The sequence below is a fragment of the Haliotis rufescens genome, unplaced genomic scaffold (genome assembly GCF_023055435.1).
Source record: "Haliotis rufescens isolate VD_foot unplaced genomic scaffold, xgHalRufe1.0.p SCAF_10, whole genome shotgun sequence".
NCBI classification, from domain to species: domain Eukaryota; kingdom Metazoa; phylum Mollusca; class Gastropoda; order Lepetellida; family Haliotidae; genus Haliotis; species Haliotis rufescens.
Window position 1 is genome coordinate 8,940,744 of NW_025963780.1, and position 22,743 is coordinate 8,963,486.

General features: G+C 40.7%; 1 protein-coding gene across 1 annotated transcript in view; it reads left to right on the forward strand.

Moving 5' to 3' along the window:
* Positions 1–22,743, forward strand: part of LOC124125393 (adenylate cyclase type 1-like) — a 119,516-nt gene that overhangs the window by 67,957 nt on the left and 28,816 nt on the right. The window contains exons 2-5 of the mRNA XM_048386747.1: positions 12,145–12,294; positions 16,473–16,591; positions 17,340–17,451; positions 18,323–18,450. Coding sequence (XP_048242704.1) covers positions 12,145–12,294; positions 16,473–16,591; positions 17,340–17,451; positions 18,323–18,450 — 509 coding nt within the window. The remainder of the gene's footprint in view (positions 1–12,144; positions 12,295–16,472; positions 16,592–17,339; positions 17,452–18,322; positions 18,451–22,743) is intronic.

The following is a 22,743-nucleotide window of genomic DNA, read 5'->3' on the forward strand; positions in this document are numbered from 1 at the left end:
GGCTCAAAGCCAAGACTCTCCAATTGACATTTCTCCCAAGTATGGCTGTAAAGTCAAGTTTGCTGATGACCAATGTCTATTTAGGTGTCTGGGGACGCCAAAGCTGTAAGACAGACACATACGAAGAAACAGGGTCGAGGGTTTTATACGTACATATTCCCAATGATCTCCTGAAGATGTTGATGTTGCTTTGGTGCGTATGTATGAAGGGTATGTAATAAAGGTCTGGTGCTATAGATAAGGGATGGCCTTTTTTGTGAGGATGATCTATTGTTAATATACTGCAATAAAACGTGATGCCGTTTGTGATTAACACAAGTACAAAGTGGAAATGGAAAGTTCTGTGCTGACGAATCAGACTCTATGGAGACAAATAACGCGACTAAATGCTGAGATGATTTTATCGATGAACAGAGTTTCTTATTCAATTGAAGGAAATGTGTTGAAAATTCGTTACTGAATGTATCTTACAACAATAAGTTGTGGATGGGAAACAAGCGCGGAAATGAGTGACTATCCCATCCCCATTCAGGTGAACCTTTTGATCAGCAACTTCAACGTGTAGCATCCGAGTCTCAGGAAACTAATATCGTGGTCTGTTAAGTATTGTCTCAGAAACTTCACCGTGTAGCCTCAGAGTATTAGGAAACTAATATCGTGGTCTGTCAAATATTGTCTCAGAAACTTCACCGTGTAGCCTCCGAGTATTAGGAAACTACTATTGTGGTCTGTCAAGTATTGTCTCAGCAAACTTCACCGTGTAGCCTCCGAGTCAATTAGGAAACTAATATTGTGGTCTGTCAAGTATTGTCTCAGAAATTACACCGTGTAGCCTCCGAGTATTAGGAAACTACTATTGTGGTCTGTCAAGTATTGTCTGAGCAACTTCACCATGTAGCATCCGATTATTAGGAAACTACTATTGTGGTCTGTCAAGTATTGTCTGAGCAACTTCATCGTGTAGCCTCCGAGTATTAGGAAACTATACTGGACAACAAAAAGTCCTGTGACATTGAATAAGATTTAATGCAAAGTTATGTTTTTTACCAAATCTGAAACAATTTCGGTTTGCAACAGATAAAAGACTCCTGTAAGTGTTCTAATGGTTTAATTTGCCATACTGACTTCAGAAAATGCGTGATTTCATAAAAAACCACAACCCATGAACATGCCAAAATGTCAATTTACAAATCAATAGCGTGTGTGTCCACCTCTGGTTGTGATGCAAGCAGCACATCTTCGTCTCATGGAATGGACAAGGAGTCGCACAAAGTCCTGTGGGATATCTGTCCATATCTGCTGGAGCATGTTTCGAAGTTCCTGGAGTGTCTGTGGAACACGTGGTTGACGTCGAACAGCGCCGATCCATCTGATTCCACATGTGCTCGATTGGTGAGAGATCAGGGGAGCGATGACATTCACGTTGTTTTGTTGAAGAGAATCCTGAACAAGACGAGTAATATGAGGCTGGGCGTTGTCATGTTGAAAGGGAATGCCTGGGCCATGACGACGCAAAAACGGTAGAACAACAGGGCCAATGATCTCGTCGCGGTAGCGCTGTCCATTGAGATTTCCCTCTGCCACTATCAAACGGGTCCTCTGTCTTGCTGTAATCCCACCCCATACCATAACGCTGCCGCCCCCGAACCGATCTTCTTCCATGACACAATGATTGACGTAACGTTCACCTCGACGTCGGTACATTCGAGTCCGTCCATCGCTGTGGTTGAGGTGAAAACGAGACTCGTCAGTGAAAAGAACTTGTCCCCACTGCATGGCCGTCCAGCGTAGACGCTGTCTGCACCACTGTAGACGTGCTTGACGGTGGTTTCCTGTCAAAAAGGGACGTCTCGCGGGTCTTCTGGCGACAATCCCTGCACTTCTGAGTCGGCGACGTACGGTTTGTGAAGATATTCGTCGAAGGCCAGGGATGCTTCTCGCAGTCACTGTTGCTGACTGGAATCGATTTCGTAGGTGTGTTGTTCGAATTCAGTTGTCTTGTCGATTTTTGGTTACGCGTAGCCTTCCACTCCGAGGATGGTCTCTGACTGCATTCGTCTGTTGCCAACGTTGCCATAAACACCAAATGGTGTTTCTGTGGACGTTCAATTGTCTTGCAACATCACGTTGACTCGATCCTGCTTCAAGCATACCAGACGCTCATTTTCGGACAGGCGCTGCATTTCGTAATGTTGAATAATTGCGTAATTTTGTTGTTTTTCTGAGTGGTTGTTGTCAGCACGATGCAAAACAATGCATATGGAGTCCCGTTAACGCACATGTTTTTATACCCATTCTTGGGCAGTGAAATGCATGGGGCTTGCATAAAAGTAAACTTTTGCATGGAATGTAGCAGTTGCGTTTTTGTGACTTGATTCCATACCTGTACTACAATATTGAAAACCAAACTTTACTTGTTTGAAAAATACAGTCACTAAAATATTGGTGTCACAGGAACTTTTGTTTTTGAGTATACTATTGTGGTCTGTCAAGTATACTCTCCATTTATGCAGCTCTCTATGGAAGATATGAAGATATGAGGACGGGTTAACACAATTTATGATAAAATGTACAAACTGTGTCACAGGAACAACTTGACTGATATACCATCCAAGTACATCAGTGAGGTAAGTATTAGGATTAGAAATATTGAATTTGTAGACACTAGACTTGTGCGACAACTGCATTAACAGAATATATCATTGAAGACGATTTTACTTTTGGATAGTAACAAAAACATCATTGGTGATCTAAAATATACAGACCGCTTGTCTTGAACTACGGATCAATAGCTTTTATTCGGATGGTTTACGAGTCTTCGAGTTAATTGTCTTTATTCAGGTCGCAGATAAATCGCGTTATCGCGTTAAACATAATACCCCAATATTAATTCTGGTTGAGGAAATCAGATGATGGAGCATAGAAACCCTTTTAACAAAGTATACAAGAATACATAGCATCTTAAGATTGCACACCTGATAATATCCGATACAGTATTAGTAGAAATACACTTTCTCAACTTGAGCTGAGCTTCCTGGTAACATACAAAACATGCAATGTAGACACAAGAACCGCGTCAGGAGGTATGATTAATAACAGAGCCCGGATGTAGCATCATCAACAGCGAGTGGTACTGCCGGGGTAGATGAAAGGGATGAGATACTCGTGTGTTCGTACTCCCATGTAGGTACTCCACGCATGCAGGTGCGCTGGGAACATGAAGTGTTAACTGTCTGCTGAATTCTCAGGGCGTTCATCCTGGCTGGGACTTGTTGACTTATTATCATCAAAAATTTGGTGAATGGGGATCGGCTTTAGCTGTTTGTGTATCGCGGGTAAGAGCTTCTTGATACAGTATATGCGATCACGCATGGTGTGAGGGGTCTCATGGGATGTGTACGCTTTGAAGCTCTAACAGATTATGCTGTCAGAGAAGGGTCGTCACTGGGGTCAATCTCTGTTAACCTTGTTTATATCTGTTTTTATTGATTTCCAAAGGGTATAGTGGATGATGTGTGTGCATATTCACGCGTAGATCACAACAATACTGGCAAACAAAGCGAAGTTAAATACTGAAAGAAACGCTATTGAGATCTGGTTGCGCTGAGGTCGCTCTTATCACTAGCTCCTACCGCCACCTGTCCACACCCATTTCAGTGTTTAATAGGAATAGAAGTATAGCCTTATGTATCTTAGGAGAGTGTTATTATTTCCCTGAGTAGAGGGTATGTTCAACAATATCAGTAATACAGAATTTGATGTGGCCACAGTGAATTATTTACATAATTATCTACCTACATGTGTAAACACGTTTTTTACTCCAGGTGTTAGTGGTCAGGTACATGTACGTTCCATCGGGACTTGTCATGATCGGCTCCTGGTAGGGCACAGACGCTACGGCTGACAATATCTGTGTGGTATTCCTGGTTAGCATGCTGGTGCATCATGTATGTCGGATTTGTCCCTAGAGTCTGTATTGAGTGCCTCTGCTACGCTTTCCAATTACGAGAAATCAGAATACATTTTCATTTATTTTAATAAACCATTTAATCGTCATATCAACTCTTCTAGTCTATAAACTGACAAAAACATAGTACGTATAGGGCAGATGGGTTCAGTATTTAGTGTTTAAATGATATGAAAATGAAATTCCTCTGACCGTCTCCTTCCCGGACCAGTTAACGGAGACACGTTCGAAATACATGAACCTTTGCAATAATTAGCGAATTGGTATAGTGGTGCCATTTGTCATGTATGTTGGTTACATGGAATGTCAAATACATTGTTTATTCTCATCACAACAACATCAAGTACGCCAAAGAATAGAACCAAAATTATTTGCTCATCTGACTGATATCTGGGCATGTTGTTGTCCGTCACACTCAGTAGTCACAGAAATCCTATATCGACATATAATAAACTTTAATGACATGATTTTCATGAAAATTCCAAGACTATAGCTAATCATGCTTTTACACCATAACTTTGCTACAACGGGAACATGTAAATCACGCCAAACAATTACCGTCGAGCAAAGGACCTACAGCTCTTCAAAGAGAGGTTTCTGTCTTATGGCGTGCCACTTGCATGATGCTGGGACCCCTGGTAACCAGACCGCAGACCTTTGCACTTTAACCATGATGTTCTAAAACATCTTCTCTGATACTGCTGGACTGATGATGTTTAAATTTGGCATGGGTGTTCCTTGTTATAACAACATCTTATCATTTTGTTCAAATCATTGTGATAGCTAAATGTTTTTCGTAAAAATATTAATAAGATCCAAGTTAGCAAAATATTTAAATACCTTACTCTCAGGCACCACAAGGCGCAAAAAGCTCAAACGTCGTGGTGATAATGGGAGTTAACAAAGGTGCCAGTTTTACTTCCGTTCCGTAGACGTTTGTCGACATTACAAGGTTTAAGCGTCATTAATGAATGTCTTTATAATTCAGGTGAGTAAAGAGTATTGTGGCTCAATTGTTTAAGAATCGAAAGTTTAGAACCTTAATTATAAAAATTCGTAGCCTTGCCAAATTGTCAGAATTAGTTGTTCAAGAGAGCTGTTATCATACCTCGTCTTCCCTGTATTGTGTTAACAACATCGTTCTTATAACATCCAAGCATATGTCATATAAGCCCGTACCATAATTCCAAACAGGAGAGAGTTGCGGTGATATAGATCACTGGTCTCCTTGTTGTTGCTTTGTACAAATGAAGTCCATGTCAACATGTGTAACTGGATAACCTTCATAACACCATTGCTTTTCAGTCTTAACATCTGTCACATTATGAATTGCCGACTACTGGTGATAGACACCGCAAATTGTTGTAGATGTGTGTCACCATAACTTAGATGCACGCACAACCCAAAAGTACTTTCAGTACAAATCATTTGACACAAGGTCAAGTAAAATTGATATCAAATACTGAGGTTACGCGGGAGACTATGCTAAGACCATTATCTTCAGACACCACTTTCCCGACAACTAACAAATTGGAGTCATGTGTCTCAGAGCGTCTTGAAAATCAATGTTGATTCCACGACCGTTTTTACTACTTTTATACCATTTTCTTTGGCTTCTCTCTTTTTCAAACATCCGGGGCTCACATTCGAACATCTGAGGTCAAACTTTGGAAAAAACTTTTTTTCATTTAGAGGAAGCTATTTTGGAACGCTGAAGATTAAATTAGTATTTTCCCTCATTGAACTCAAGATGTTTTTCCATACCTGTAGCAGCCCTTGTGTCTACGTAAATATCATCTTTTAAGATGGCTCTTTCTCGAAGTATTTATATGGGGAAATCGATATCCGGACTTTCTAAGATGTTCTTTCCGTGGTAATGTCATCTTCTTCTAGTCAGCACCACCTCCGTGGTCTGTTGGTAGAGCGTCTGCCCAGAGAGCGTAAGGCCGGGGTTCGATCCCTGGCCGGACCACTCAAAAAAACGTTAAAAGATGGAACGTGTTGTTACCCTGCCTGGCGCTCGGCATTAAAGGGTTGAAGCAAGGATTGATCGACTCGGAGTCAGTTTTATGTGTCTGAGTGGGTTAGCACTATAAAATCTTTAGTCATTAGTCCGGACTAGTACAATCAGCCACATACACACACATGTGCACGCAAGTCGCTATATAAGTTCAATAACTTGAAAACGCCACGTTAAACCCCATTTCACCCATTCTCTGCTGGTCATTCCTGGTTACTCCTGAAGTTGAGGTAATTATCACCTGTCTTTGATTACAAAGTTAAATAACAACAACACACTATGAATGCCAGATATTGGAATTGAGTGATATACCTTTTGGTATTCTCCCACACCCTACAAATATGCACACAACACTAAATGTGAGTAGTTATACGCTGACCCTTTAGTTGATACATACACTAGTTCTACAAGATGTCGTCATGGATTACTCGTATGATTAAGCTGATAACTTGTCTTTTTCCTTGAAATCACCGCATAACAATTCCAAGTGACCGAATATGTGTCTACCCCACTTTTAGCAATCCCCCAGCCATATCACGACGACCGGCAATAACGATGTCCAGTCCGGCGGGGCTACGTCCCCCTCCACCCCCCGCCCCAGCCCCCACCTCGATGTTATGTATAGTATGTATTCAAACAGTCACCCCTGAATTGAATGGCGGAATAAGAATGCGAATTCGTTTATGCGAATGACAATTTATATGGCCTATCAGCACTAAAATACATTTTCTTACATTGAGTTCCCTCTTTCTCTCTTAGACCGTTTGTCATTGCTTCTACTTAAACATGTTTTATCTTTAACTCAGTATCATTTAACATCTTAACATCTTCAACTCATTATTCAAATAATTAAACATGTCTATTTGTCCACGAATTCTAATCTTCTTAATGCATTTTATCCCCTTGAAATAAATCTTTATTCAAACTGAACATTCAAAGTTGTCCCAATGAATAACAAGCTTGTGCAGAAACCGACCTTTCAGACCGAGTTAAATTGATAGAGTCTTTGTTGTAACCCGGAAAAACGTCGAGAGATGATATTTTCCCATCAACAAGTTTCAGCAGCACCGCAGTGAAATGAAGTTAATCCAAGCACAAAAATCACACAAGGCGAACCTTTACAAAGGCTTGTGATCGATCTACAGTTTGCTTGCGTTCACCACACAGCCGATTTTAAAGACAGGCCTATACTGAAACCCTCTCCCAGCAGAATTAAACCACCTTATGGCCAATACGATTTTGCTTGGAAAGTCTGGAAAGGGATTATCGCAAAAAGCCAGCTTTCCTGGACGACACTGGATGAAATCCGAAGAGGATTTGGAAATGCCACAGACCTTCTCTGGTGATATCGATCTCCTGTATTTAAAGGCAAGCTTGGAAAAATCAATTTTCGTGCGTTTATCTTCGATGATGGCCAGGAGCATTCCAATCGTGCTGAGTGTGCAAAAATACTTGGGATGAAAAGTTCTAATGTCTGAAAACATAAATGTCTTTGATATGAAGAAGAAACTACGTGTATCTCGCTACAGAGAAATATTCCTGAATATCATCAGAGTGTAAATGTTCGTGTTTGCCGTGACTTACATTTTCCCGTTGTATCAAAGTTGTGGTGCAAAGTATGATTAACTGAAGTTCTTGTGATTATCATGGAATGTGTAAATTATTACCATTTTGATTGTCAAGACTTCAAATGATTTGCTCGAAGTTTTGCAATCTTAGAAAAGAACCACGTTCTATTATGTCAAGATATTTGATTTTTCAACTTTGAACACCACTAGCCCACATGACAAACTTAAGGAACAACTCCATTTGGTGATGCATAGGCCATTTGTTAAAAACGTGGTGACCAAAGATATACTTACGTCGTGAGATCTTCACAGGTGCAGAAAAGTTTCTCAAATAGGAAAGCAAATGGCATCTGTAGTTTTACTGGGTGACGTACTGGACTTTCTCGTTGATTACGTTCATGTGAAATCTGGGGATGAGAAATTTAGGCAAGAAGAAGACATCCGCATCGATACCAATCTAACCCTTCTTACTGATTCGTTTTTGTGCACTGAATTTCGAATTTCTGATCGGATTGGCAAGGGAATTTGGACAGAAGTTCAACTTAAGCTTCAGATATATTGATTCAATAATTGTCAAATTGCCAATTCCCTTCCACTGATTTAGTCTCCTGACTTAGAAATAAAACAGAGCAGTGAAACCATCTATGTGGAAAGACCAAGAGTGATAAAAAGGTCTCCAACACACAGTATGACAAGAGGGATGACTTCAACTTTCTTAAAGTCAACTTTCCTTTTTATGTCTACATTTTACAACTTTTGAGGTACAATCGAGCATGCTCGTTCTGCGATGATTTCAAAACTGTCATCAAGTTTATGGTGGCCATGTGGACGAAATGTCCCAATTTGACGCATCAGTGACAAACATGATGTCCGCCGACACAATTCCCTATTTTGACTTGTAACATAAGATCACGTGTTTTTTCCTGTGAACACTTGACTTTCCTTTGCGTGTGTTGTTTGTGTGACGGGTGCCACCGGTGGAGCAGGATACGATCACATTTTCACGAACACTTGGTATAATCATTATTATTTTGAAAGTGATCGTATAATCACTTTTTTACAGTGATGATTGCTTCCGATACAGTCGGAATCGTACAGCTCAAATCCTAGGTAATTGTTTCACACGTGTGACAGAGCGACTGTCGAGGGAGAGATGTACCTGCCGGTTAGTGCAAGAGTCCTTTTATCTGGTAACGCAAAGAAGCCTGGTCTGGCTCAGGCAAAATCAGTCCCAGTGGAGATGTAGGTATATACCTGAATCCGACCAGTCACATCTAGTGAAGAGGTGTTCAAGGTACATGTAGTAGTAATTCTGTACAGATTTCTTGTCCCAGAGACGCGGTAGTTCAACTAAACATGCTGTCTTGTAAATTCAAATTAGTATGAAGTTAATGAGCCTTCTCTAAGATACCTCCTGTTGTTGTTTATAATCGATGGTCATTCAGTCGTTGAGTGGGATACATTCACTTGAACTGCAAGGTTTACTAACACTACTATGTCATGTCTTATACAAACACGCATTGATTGTTCTGTAAGAAGGGGTTTCTACAACTTTTGGGATACAATCGTGCATGCTGTTTCTGTGATGATATCAAAGAGTGTCCACCGACACTTGCACAATAGTTGAAAAGTTGTTCAAAGCCTCAAATTTGACACGTCATTGACAAAAATGATACCCAATCTTCCCTTTTTTTCCGTGAACAATTTACTTACCTTTCATGACTATTTTTCACTGAGCAATGATGTGCATAATAAACGGATCCTATATGGACACATTCACACGGATCCACCAGGTGAAGCATCTCCTTTTAGTATTGACAAGTGTGGGATTCTGCGAAAAACTACTCTTCGGTGATTAATTATTGGAATTTGTCGGGTTCTTCATGATGCAGCTAAATTTTCAGAGGCTTTCTGAAATCAGAAGGAGCACTGGAACCGGTGGGTTATGCGTCTGGAAATCAACTCTGCAAAAAGCACACAACAGTCTGAAATCGGGAAAACTCTCCTCACTTAATTCACTCTCATTAACGCATTTTACCCCAAAGTTTAAACCGGTGACACGGCAAGTCACCCCTGTGTAGGTTACTTCCTAGACTAACATTCAGTCTCTGAAATCTTATATTACACAATATCCTTCTTGACTCTAAAAATAAAAAAAAGATTCCCTATGCTGGGAGCTAGCTTGAGCTGGCTAGACTTGCTTTTGTATGCATTTCTAGATTATTATTTTTTCATAAAATAAATATATTCCACGGTCATGGTGCAGGACTAGTTACTTCCCAGCTGCTCCTTCTCTTATGGGAGTCAACAAAACAACTATTTTTTGCTATATATTGGATGATTCCATGTTTTTCTTTTGTTCTAGTTTCAATATCAAGCAAACGCTTGTGAAACTTTGCGTGACTCGCGGGTTTCCGTGGTAACAGATTGTCACTTATTGTCATTAATTCAGTTTACTTAATTGATCTGGACAGCAGAGATCAATTTTGGCCTTCGTGACGATAGAATACGATTTTGTCTGTGCAGTATGAGGATATATAAACAGGATTTTACGACTTCATTTTCACAGTTGCCAAATCCAAACCAATTATTCTTGTCTGTGCTCAATGCTGACAGTATTATTGTTTTGTATCCAGGCTAAGGACTGACCCCTGTGTATACAGACTACTGGAACAAACATTCCGGGGGCGTCGTTGGCAATAAACGTGTTGCACATAGCAGCACTTCCAATTTATGGATGTTGTTTGAAATGGTGCTTTTCATATAGGTACTTAATCAGTGAAATATCAAGTGTTCCAAAGTAACGAAGGGAACGCAAAATCGATCCTTCATACATAGTAGGAAACTAAACTGCACAAGCGGACCCTTCCAGGGACTTAACAAATACTGTTTCTACCGTTCTGATTGGAAAGTAAATGCCTTGGTTAACCAGCCGATATACAGACATGTCACGACCAAAGAAAGGAAGTTAAGAGAAAGTACTGAAATATCTTTGACATGCATTAGTTAAAGTACCCACTCCTGATGTTTATGTGCAGCTACGCTCAAAGAGGCAGCTTTCACTGCCAGTACCGGGTTGTGTTGAAGCGCAATGGTGGGATAAAGCAATAACCAGACAGGTGCTTTTTGTATTTGGTCATCATATTCCTCAGATAATGTTTGTACAATGCATACTCCTGACATAGGTGGTCTTGTGGTAAAATGTGCCACAACTCTCTGTATGTGGGTCTAGGTCGTGGCAGGGTCATGGGTTCGGATTCTGGATTCCACCCGATTACGATCCCCGAGTTGTTTGCTTCATTACCGCTCATTCGCTTTTCACCAAAGTGGGCGACGTGTACAAGCTCCGTCTCGTCGAAACTCCCTCCCACATTAAGCTCAAGCACTGGAACTATAATACCGTATAAAGCAGCTTTATGTCAAACATGAGGGACCACGTGGTCCTATTTAGCCCTCATTATTTTCATAATTAAGCATGCTAGGATTATCTAGTGTTAAGTCAACCACTCCGTTCCTGTTTTAGCGAGGTTCATGAACTTATTTATTTATCGTAATTGAGACGTAAATATTGAACCTAACAAAATCGTCTGTGGCCATACGTGATAGAATTAAATGAAACTGATGTTATTGTTGAATTTGACATCTAAGTATTCTATATAGCAAGGCAAAGGTGTGTTTGCAAAGGTTAAAAATGCAGAAGACGTGTATCAAGGACACCTTTTTAGATGTGAAATCGAATTGCACTTTAGACGTAATCACCCACAGAGAACAACGGTTTCTATATAAACGAAACGATCTTTGTAAGTTTTCCTTGTCACAGTTTCTGACATGTTCAGTCATCTTTATGTTTGTATATCTGAGATTGGGTTTTCATTCGTATGGTTTCCCCGGAGACGTGGTTGGCACGGGAGTAGTAATTGTATCCTTGGGCTTTCGGCTTTGAAACAAATAAAATTTAAAGAAAACGATAATGACGGATGGCAGAGTCTAGGTCATGCCTACATTGGTCGCTTGAAAGCCTAAGTCCAAGAAAACATTATTGAATAAAATTATTGAATAATTTACGGTTTTCACGTTTGCTCAACAAGTCTTAACATGCTCAATTCGGTTACAACGATCGAACGGAACTTTATGATATACTGTTTCACTGGATATTTGATAGTTAAATATACAGTCATATGTGTACGTCCCATTGCGATTGTATTGTTTCTAAGTGAAACTTGTTGTCCCCTGTCGTAATATTAGTGCTGAAAATGTTAGCACCAAAAGCGTCGTAAAACCATATTCACTCACTTAAAATATTATCTTCCTTGAATAATTAGATAGAATAATTATTGCAGAATGTAGATATATATATTTATACTTCGTTATCCGATGTTGGGACGTTGCTCATAGTATCAAACACTGGTTTATCTTCTCCAAAATCGATTATTTACAGATAACCGTCAGATGGCTGAATTATTGCTGAATGCGGTGCTAGACAACAAACAAACCATCTGAAGATAAGACGATTGAACTGCTTATATATGTTGACAGTGTATCAAATATTTGGATTCTACGTTTGTTGATGTTATCTTTTTCTTTTCCAGCTTGTGGCGAATGGTGTGCTCTTTCTGAGCGTCAACATAGCAGGGATATTTATTCATTATCTCACACAGAGGTCTCAGAGAAAAACGTTCATTGACACACGCAACTGTATAGCAGCTAGATTAGAAATACAGGAGGAAAATGAAAAATTGGTAAGTATACATACGCTTGGGCAGACTTTCTGTCAGTTTGTGATACAGGTTTCACGGTGTTGGCACACGTGTACAGACAAAACAATACAACAATACAACAATAGTAACATCGGGTCTTGTGTGAACTAATGTCGTATCATGTCGGCGGTTCGTCTTGAACATATCCATCCAGAGTTACTACGAAACCATGGGTCTGCCGGATGATTGTATTAAAAAGAGGAAATTAGTAACGCTATGACGCGATTTCAAACGTGTTATCCATGGTGGCTAAGGTGGATATATCTGCTGGCACCTACTTGGTGGTTGATAGTTTTGAAATGTTACAAAATAATGTGTAAGAATAAGTCCACATAAAGGCAAACTTCACTTTTGGCGATGCCACGGTTGATGACATGACACGGAACATACGCGGTGTCCAAGTGTCCCCTGGTGTATACAGCTATCAGTAACATGATGTGGCATGTGCGTGAGTTCTATACTTGGTATGTTAAAGCAGACATGGCAACAGCTGATCTTGTGAGTTAAGCGGCAAGGTTCGGCAGGTGCAACCGATTGACTTGTTCTGAAGTTGTCGGAAAGACTGCAGTGGGCATCGAACAGTCCTTTAACCTATATGTCGTCTTTCCAGCTGACATTTGAGATAGACATTAAGTTCCACTACTTGGTATGCACGGTATTTTTAAAGGTAATATTAAAAAGAGGAAACGTTGTTGATTCCTAAAGCACATTGTTGATTCCTTAAGGTGAAAGCTATGAGAATTACAAGAGCGTGTGTGTCTGTCAGACAAGACGTAGTGGAGGTTACGTCTGTCCTTGGCGTTTCCCCTGAAATGTTGATGGGATCTAACACTATACTGACCCTGTGCAGACAGGAGCATGTAGGACTAGGTCGCCGTCCCTCGTCCCTTGTGCTTGTCAACATATGATTGGCACAAGTCATAATGAGTTATGCTGGAAGATCGTTTGTTTGAAATATACTCTGAGCTGTACATGCGTAATACATACCTTCTTTCTCTACTCTCTCTACTCACCCTCTCAGACCTAATGGATCCCTATGTCTTCTTTCTATCTCTCTACTCTCCCTCTCAGACCTAATCGATCCCCATGTCTTCTTCCTATCTCTCTCTACTCTCCCTCTCAGACCTAATCGATCCCCATGTCTTCTTTCTATCTCTCTCTACTCTCCCTCTCAGACCTAATGGATCCCCATGTCTTCTTTCTATCTTTCTACTCTCCCTCTCAGACCTAATCGATCCCCATGTCTTCTTTCTATCTCTCTCTACTCTCCCTCTCAGACCTAATCGATCCCAATGTCTTCTTTCTATCTCTCTCTACTCTCCCCCTCAGACCTAATCGATCCCAATGTCTTCTTTCTATCTCTCTCTACTCTCCCTCTCAGACCTAATCGACCCCCATGTCTTCTTTCTATCTCTCTCTACTCTCCCTCTCAGACCTAATCGATCCCAATGTCTTCTTTCTATCTCTCTCTACTGTCCCCCTCAGACATAATCGATCCCCATGTCTTCTTCCTATCTCTCTCTATTCTCCCCCTCAGACATAATCGATCCCCATGTCGTCTTCCTATCTCTCTCTACTCTCCCTCTCAGACCTAATTGATCCCCATGTCTTCTTCCTATCTCTCTCTACTCTCCCTCTCAGACCTAATGGATCCCCATGTCTTCTTTCTATCTCTCTACTCTCCCTCTCAGACCTAATGGATCCCCATGTCTTCTTCCTATCTCTCTCTACTCTCCCTCTCAGACCTAATCGATCCCCATGTCTTCTTTCTATCTCTCTCTACTCTCCCTCTCAGACCTAATCGATCCCCATGTCTTCTTTCTATCTCTCTCTATTCTCCCCCTCAGACATAATCGATCCCCATGTCTTCTTTCTATCTCTCTCTACTCTCCCTCTCAGACCTAATCGATCCCCATGTCTTCTTCCTATCTCTCTCTACTCTCCCCCTCAGACATAATCGATCCCCATGTCTTCTTCCTATCTCTCTCTACTCTCCCTCTCAGACCTAATGGATCCCCATGTCTTCTTTCTTTCTCTCTCTATTCTCCCCCTCAGACCTAATCGATCCCCATGTCTTCTTTCTATCTCTCTCTACTGTCCCCCTCAGACATAATCGATCCCCATGTCTTCTTCCTATCTCTCTCTACTCTCCCTCTCAGACCTAATGGATCCCCATGTCTTCTTTCTTTCTCTCTCTATTCTCCCCCTCAGACCTAATCGATCCCAATGTCTTCTTTCTATCTCTCCCTACTGTCCCCCTCAGACATAATCGATCCCCATGTCTTCTTCCTATCTCTCTCTACTCTCCCTCTCAGACCTAATGGATCCCCATGTCTTCTTTCTATCTCTCTCTACTCTCCCTCTCAGACCTAATGGATCCCCATGTCTTCTTTCTATCTCTCTCTACTCTCCCTCTCAGACCTAATGGATCCCCATGTCTTCTTTCTTTCTCTCTCTATTCTCCCCCTCAGACCTAATCGATCCCAATGTCTTCTTTCTATCTCTCTCTACTGTCCCCCTCAGACATAATCGATCCCCATGTCTTCTTCCTATCTCTCTCTACTCTCCCTCTCAGACCTAATGGATCCCCATGTCTTCTTTCTTTCTCTCTCTATTCTCCCCCTCAGACCTAATCGATCCCAATGTCTTCTTTCTATCTCTCTCTACTGTCCCCCTCAGACATAATCGATCCCCATGTCTTCTTCCTATCTCTCTCTACTCTCCCTCTCAGACCTAATGGATCCCCATGTCTTCTTTCTATCTCTCTCTACTCTCCCCCTCAGTCCTAATCGATCCCCATGTCTTCTTTCTATCTCTCTCTACTCTCCCTCTCAGACCTAATCGATCCCCATGTCTTCTTTCTATCTCTCTCTACTCTCCCTCTCAGACCTAATCGATCCCAATGTCTTCTTTCTATCTCTCTCTACTCTCCCTCTCAGACCTAATCGATCCCCATGTCTTCTTTCTATCTCTCTCTACTCTCCCTCTCAGACCTAATCGATCCCCATGTCTTCTTTCTATCTCTCTCTACTCTCCCTCTCAGACCTAATCGATCCCCATGTCTTCTTTCTTTCTCTCTCTACTCTCCCTCTCAGACCTAATGGATCCCCATGTCTTCTTTCTATCTCTCTCTACTCTCCCTCTCAGACCTAATCGATCCCCATGTCTTCTTTCTATCTCTCTCTACTCTCCCTCTCAGACCTAATCGATCCCCATGTCTTCTTTCTATCTCTCTCTACTCTCCCTCTCAGACCTAATGGATCCCCATGTCTTCTTTCTTTCTCTCTCTACTCTCCCTCTCAGACATAATCGATCCCAATGTCTTCTTTCTATCTCTCTCTACTCTCCCTCTCAGACCTAATCGATCCCCATGTCTTCTTTCTTTCTCTCTCTATTCTCCCCCTCAGACCTAATCGATCCCCATGTCTTCTCTCTATCTCTCTCTACTCTCCCTCTCAGACCTAATGGATCCCCATGTCTTCTTTCTTTCTCTCTCTATTCTCCCTCTCAGACCTAATTGATCCCCATGTCTTCTTCCTATCTCTCTCTACTCTCCCTCTCAGACCTAATCGATCCCCATGTCTTCTTTCTATCTCTCTACTCTCCCTCTCAGACCTAATGGATCCCCATGTCTTCTTTCTATCTCTCTCTACTCTCCCTCTCAGACCTAATCGATCCCCATGTCTTCTTTCTTTCTCTCTCTATTCTCCCTCTCAGACCTAATCGATCCCAATGTCTTCTTTCTATCTCTCTCTATTCTCCCCCTCAGACATAATCGATCCCCATGTCTTCTTTCTATCTCTCTCTACTCTCCCTCTCAGACCTAATCGATCCCCATGTCTTCTTTCTATCTCTCTACTCTCCCTCTCAGACCTAATCGATCCCCATGTCTTCTTTCTATCTCTCTCTACTCTCCCTCTCAGACCTAATCGATCCCCATGTCTTCTTTCTATCTCTCTCTACTCTCCCCCTCAGTCCTAATTGATCCCCATGTCTTCTTTCTATCTCTCTCTACTCTCCCTCTCAGACCTAATCGATCCCCATGTCTTCTTTCTATCTCTCTCTACTCTCCCTCTCAGACCTAATCGATCCCAATGTCTTCTTTCTATCTCTCTCTACTCTCCCTCTCAGACCTAATCGATCCCAATGTCTTCTTTCAGGAAAAGCTCCTTCTCAGTGTCTTACCTCAACATGTCGCCATGGAGATGAAAAATGATATCACTACGCCTCATCACGGAATTTTTCACAAAATCTATATACAACGTCATGATAACGTATCGTAAGTTCCTCTGGCTGATCTGGTTAAGATATTAGAGCGTTTGATGTTCGGGTGTATTGTCTGGTGGTTGTTGGTGAAGTGCTTGTACGAAGGATTAACCCAATCTGAATCACCCTGCAACTTTACTGATGTTTGTTGAGCTCAAGGAAACTGCAATCGAAACTCGCTGAATTTTAGTGTAATCTCCAATTTGTGTTTGAAGCCTCATTGAGTCGCATTAATCATAACACACTATTACAGTGTACCGACAAATGTGTATTCCGTCATTCTGTCCAAAACGACATATGTGTTATCCGACATTCTCTTTGAACCGACATATCTGTCCTCTTGTTGTGGGTTCGCCACGATTATTATTATTATTGCATTGGTATCCTATTTCTGTCTGCACCATACCTGCTTCCGGGTTTCATAAAAATGAAAAACGTCAAAGACATCCATCACTTTCGGCTTTCTTCCTTGATTTGACACGCTATAATATGGCTGAACTGCTATAATTAGACGCGGCGGGAAAGCCAACTCAAGTCACTTTACCGTAACAACTTATTGGAACGCCATTATATAATTCATTCTAATCCCTGAATATCCGAACTACTCATCCGCTAGTATTCTGATTTGTGTGGTTCCAGTACACAGTAAACCACCTGGTCTTCTGGATCGGTCGTTTATTACAGTTTCTACTCATGTTTCATAATCCACTGGGAATTCATTTATACGTGCACATTAACTCGACCTTTGTCTCATTTTTCAGAATATTATTTGCTGATATAGTTGGGTTCACCAACCTTGCCTCTCAGTGCACAGCACAGGAACTGGTTAGAATATTAAATGAGCTGTTCGGAAGATTTGATCATTTAGCAAAGGTAAGTTTATTTCAGGGCCATATAAGGTATGTTCCACTATCTCGGAAAGTACATTTTATTGAATCAGTACACGTCATGTTTCATTTTGCGAGTTACTTGGACAAGAGACTACTATTCTGTCAAGTCTGCCATATTTCATTTACCCAATGAAGAACAGAACAGCGTAACAAGTGAGGTTTTATCCCGGGAGTTGAAACGCTTTTCATGTAATATTAAATAAGCGTCAGCTCACAGTGAATTAATGGGAGTTCGGATCTAGTTTGCTGGTGTGAGAGAAAAGCCGCTAGTATTTATGACGTGATATTGCAGTGAGGAGACAACGAGGGCGGATGTTATACTGAATGCATTCCTCTTAATTACAAACCAAACTTTACAAAAAAATTCAATCGCTTTCAAAGCGGAGTCACTGAAGTTCAAAATTAAGTTCTACATTGTTTGATATTCCGATTTTCAGTCGAGAAGGATCTTAAAGCTCTTGCAAGCCACAAATACGATAACGTGTTTTTAACACACGGGCTATTACGGGCCCGCTGTAAAGATAATTATCTCTCATATATGTTCGATCAAAATATGTGGGACTCAAGAGACTGCTTGAAATTACCAAAGTCTAAAGCAAAACTTGGTGACGCCCAGGGAAATCAGGGACAGACCGTTTTGTTCGAAAAATAAACAGTCCAGGAAAATGTGGAAAAAATTCTTTCGCTCTAAATACTGAACAAATAATCATCAGACGTACGTGTTGAAAAAAAAAAATGCAAAGGAAACCTATTTGACATATTTTAACAACTACATATACCACTTGCCAGGTACAATGATAGGCACATTGATTTCTTTTCATTTCTTGAAGTTTGAATCCTGACTATGATTCCAGAACAACTACTGTCTGCGCATCAAGATCCTCGGAGATTGCTACTACTGTGTGAGTGGCCTCCCCGACCCCCGGGCCGACCACGCCCACTGCTGTGTCGAGATGGGTCTGGATATGATTGAAGCTATAGCGTAAGTATTCTCACTATGATTGCCACTTTACTGCATAAGCATAAATGTGAAAATTGACGCTATAGCATACGTATTCTGAATATGATTGACTCTACAATGTAAATGTGAGTATTGTGGATATGATTGACGCTACAACGTACATGTGAGTATTGTGGATATGATTGACGCTACAACGTACATGTGAGTATTGTGGATATGATTGACACTACAACGTACTTGTGAGTATTGTGGATATGATTGACGCTACAACGTACATGTGAGTGTTGTAGATATGATTGACGCTACAACGTACATGTGAGTATTGTGGATATGATTGACGCTACCACGTACATTCAAGTGTTGTGTATATGATTGACGCTACAGCGTCCTTTTGAATATTGTGGATATGATTGACGCTACAACGTACATTTGAGTGTTGTGGTTATGATTGACGCTACAGCGCACTTGTGAGTATTGTGGATATGGTTAAAGGTACAACATACATTTGAGTGTTGTGGATATGTTTGACGCTACAGCGTACATGTGAGTGTTGTGGATATGATTGACGCTACAACGTACATGTGAGTATTGTGGATATGATTGACGCTACAACGTACATTTGAGTATTGTCAGTATTGTGGATATGATTGACGCTACAACGTACATGTGAGTGTTGTAGATATGATTGACGCTACAACGTACATGTGAGTATTGTGGATATGATTGACGCTACCACGTACATTCAAGTGTTGTGTATATGATTGACGCTACAGCATCCTTTTTAATATTGTGGATATGATTGACGCTACAACGTACATTTGAGTGTTGTGGTTATGATTGACGCTACAGCGCACTTGTGAGTATTGTGGATATGGTTAAAGGTACAACATACATTTGAGTGTTGTGGATATGTTTGACGCTACAACGTACATTTGAGTATTGTGGATATGTTTGACGCTACAATGTACATTTGAGTATTGTGGTTATGATTGACGCTACAGCGTACATGTGAGTGTTGTGGATATGATTGACGCTACAACTTACATTTTAGTATTGTGGTTATGATTGACGCTACATCGTACATTTGAGTGTTATGGATATGATTGACTCTACAACGTACATTTGAGTGTTGTGGATATGGTTGACGCTAAAACGTACATTTGAGTATTGTGGATATGTTTGACTCTACAATGTACATTTGAGTGTTGTGGATATGATTAACGCTAAAACGTACATTTGAGTATTGTGGATATGATTGACGCTAAAACGTACATTTGAGTATTGTGGATATGTTTGACTCTACAATGTACATTTGAGTGTTGTGGATATGATTAACGCTAAAACGTACATTTGAGTATTGTGGATATGATTGACGCTACAACGTACATTTGAGTGTTGTGGATATGTTTGACGCTACAACGTACATTTGAGAAAGCTGGATAGGATTGACACAATAGTTTTGCCATGTTGAATTAGATGTAGCTGTATATAGAGCAAATATTGACGATTTGATTATATTCCCTAATTTAAGATGTGTTTGCAGATCGAGGATTATCACTTTCTTTATAAGTGGAATCATTTTGCTCTATACAAAATTGTACGCATTTCTCACTGTAAGTAACAGACGTGATACCATACATTTTTGTAAAAAAAATCATACTTTTGAAAAATTGCAGATAAACAAAACAAATCAAGTAGAATAGGAAAACCATTACTCGTCAGTGAGGAAAATGAAGGACATTAAACTTAAGTGTAATACAGTAGTAGTAGTAGTAGCATTACCTACATCGATTACCTACACTCGGCGTGTCTTGAAGCTCTATTTCTCGAGGGTTATGCGAATCTTACATAACAGCATCAGAGCAATGCTCTTGGGTACATTCGATAAATATTCATCGATATTTCGTCAGTTTGTTTGGTCCTTTTTCCCAGACGTCATGAAGTCAAAGCCATACATTACACCTTCCTATTTGATGTTCACCACTACTTCCCTTGGACTTAAACCTCCACACTCAAAGGTCTTATAACCAGCGATAACATACGCCGGGCCAAATGGTTTTTCTATATGTGTAGCTATGTGCATAAGAAAAGCACCGCTCACTAAACTTACTCCGATGTTCAGGAGAAACACGGCGTACAATAACATCGGTGCTGTTAGGGCCATCGATTCTTTTTCAGATGCCAGAACTATCTTTCATTTCCCATCCGTCAAGCAGTCTTTGTGGCCAACTATTTGCCATTATTTCCATTGGCCGAGGGCAGGGACAAAATATAGGCTTATTGGCCTTTTTTCGTGCCATAATTACGTCAATCAACAAGAATCGATTTCTCTTGAGGGAGACGAAATCTCATGTATGACAAAGGTGGCCCCATGTTATAACCTGCTTGTTTAATCTCGGACCATGATAGAATGCTCTGTTGCTATCAACTTGTCACATTTAAATTTCATCCCCACATCAATCAACACGCGCAACGAGCTGCAGTCGAGGGGTCTCTCCATGATGTGTTCTTTTAACCTTTAGAATATGTCACTGGTTAATAGATAAGGGATATCATTGTGTGTATTTTATACGTGTGTCTCATATGGTGTGGTGAACAATTCCAAAACTTTAGATCAGTCGAACACGCTCCTGCGATATCTATCACAATTGTAACGAAGCAAACGCGACAAAGATTATTTTCTAATGCAGAGCGTTGCTATATCTTTGTAAGGTAGACCTATATTTCGTCTCTTTTTCCTGGTTCTTGCATGATCTTTTTAAAGATTATTTTTTACTCTTTTTTTTCATTTGTTTCTTTTTATCCCCCGTGTTTTCAGCTCACGTACGAACAACACTTTGTGTGTAGTTCTTCCCATCTGTCATGTTCAGTGAATTGGCAGAACTCTAACATTCACAAGCGACCCTAGTCCACTAATTTTCTATACATATATACATATGTATAAGGCATTAACAAATATTTGCACAGATATTATGTTATCAATTTATTAACCAGACTAAAGGGGCGAGATTGTCTGTTATTTATTAAGAGACATGACATAAATGTAATATGCAGCCACAGTTGCTACTAACTGTACCCGGGGGATTAGTATATTTACGCTTGCACTTATGACAACAATGGCTATAAACTTTAATCCAACAGCAACATAAAGATTTGTGTTACTCTTTGTCTTCGGCATTGAACACAAGACTCTCAAAGAGGGATGCAGCTTACATATCTACCATAGGTCGTCCCATCACACGTGGCCGGAAAACCTCAAAGACCTTCACAGAGCTTCCGGAAATAGCCGAGTGTTAACGATTACTAACTCCAGGGGCATTTGTTAATGTCAGTTTTCGTAATGAGATCTTATTTACTGCTATGTGGTCGGCAGTGTTTAGACATGTATTTAATCAGTTGGTACACGGGATTGGAGGCCCAACGACTAAGGTAATTAGAGGGACGTGTTACAGTTGTTGATATCGGGTTACGCAAACCAGACGAGCGGGGTTGTCGTACTTTGCTAAGGAGATAGTTATACATATTGCAAAAGGTCAAACGGTTTTGTAACGCAGTCTCCCAAATCTAGCTCCATTCTCTACCCCAATTCTGGTTAGGGGCGGTCGGGTAGCCTAGTGGTTAAAGCGTTCGCTCGTCACGCCGAAGACCCGGGTTCGATTCCCGACAATGGTACAATGTGTGAAGCCCATTTCTTGTGTCCCCCGCCGTGATATTGCTGGAATATTGCTAAAAGCTGCGTAAAACCAAACTCACTCACTCACCCAATTCTGGTCAATACATTGCGCAATTAGCGCCCCCGAAAACTATACAAAATATAAAATATCATTGATTCTGTGACACCATCAGTAACCTTTACGCCGGACCAGCTACACGTTATTGGGTTAATGACTGAGGTAATTCATTTCGTCCGTTCTCGGTCGCACTTCTACCAATACTTCTCACCTGTCTATGCGTTAGTGTTCTTTCGTGTTGACACTTCTGATTTGTCACTGGTGAATTAGTTAAATATTCTGGTTCCGTCTCGACGCTCATTGTCATCTTTGCGACAGGACAGAACGATACCGTTCCATTTTCTGTATATGGTCTTTGAATTTGATAAAGCCCAATGTTTTGCATATGATACTGTAACAGTTTTTTTGGAAAAAGGTAGAATTTGACAAATAAAAATATGTACGTCTCCATATTTTATGACAGCGATGAATTTGAATTAGACCTTTTCCTTGCCTTTACACCCCGTAGCACCTGGCCTTGCACGTGGACGAATTATATGTTCGTACACCAATATTGTGTGTTTATCTCGAACTTCCACCAATA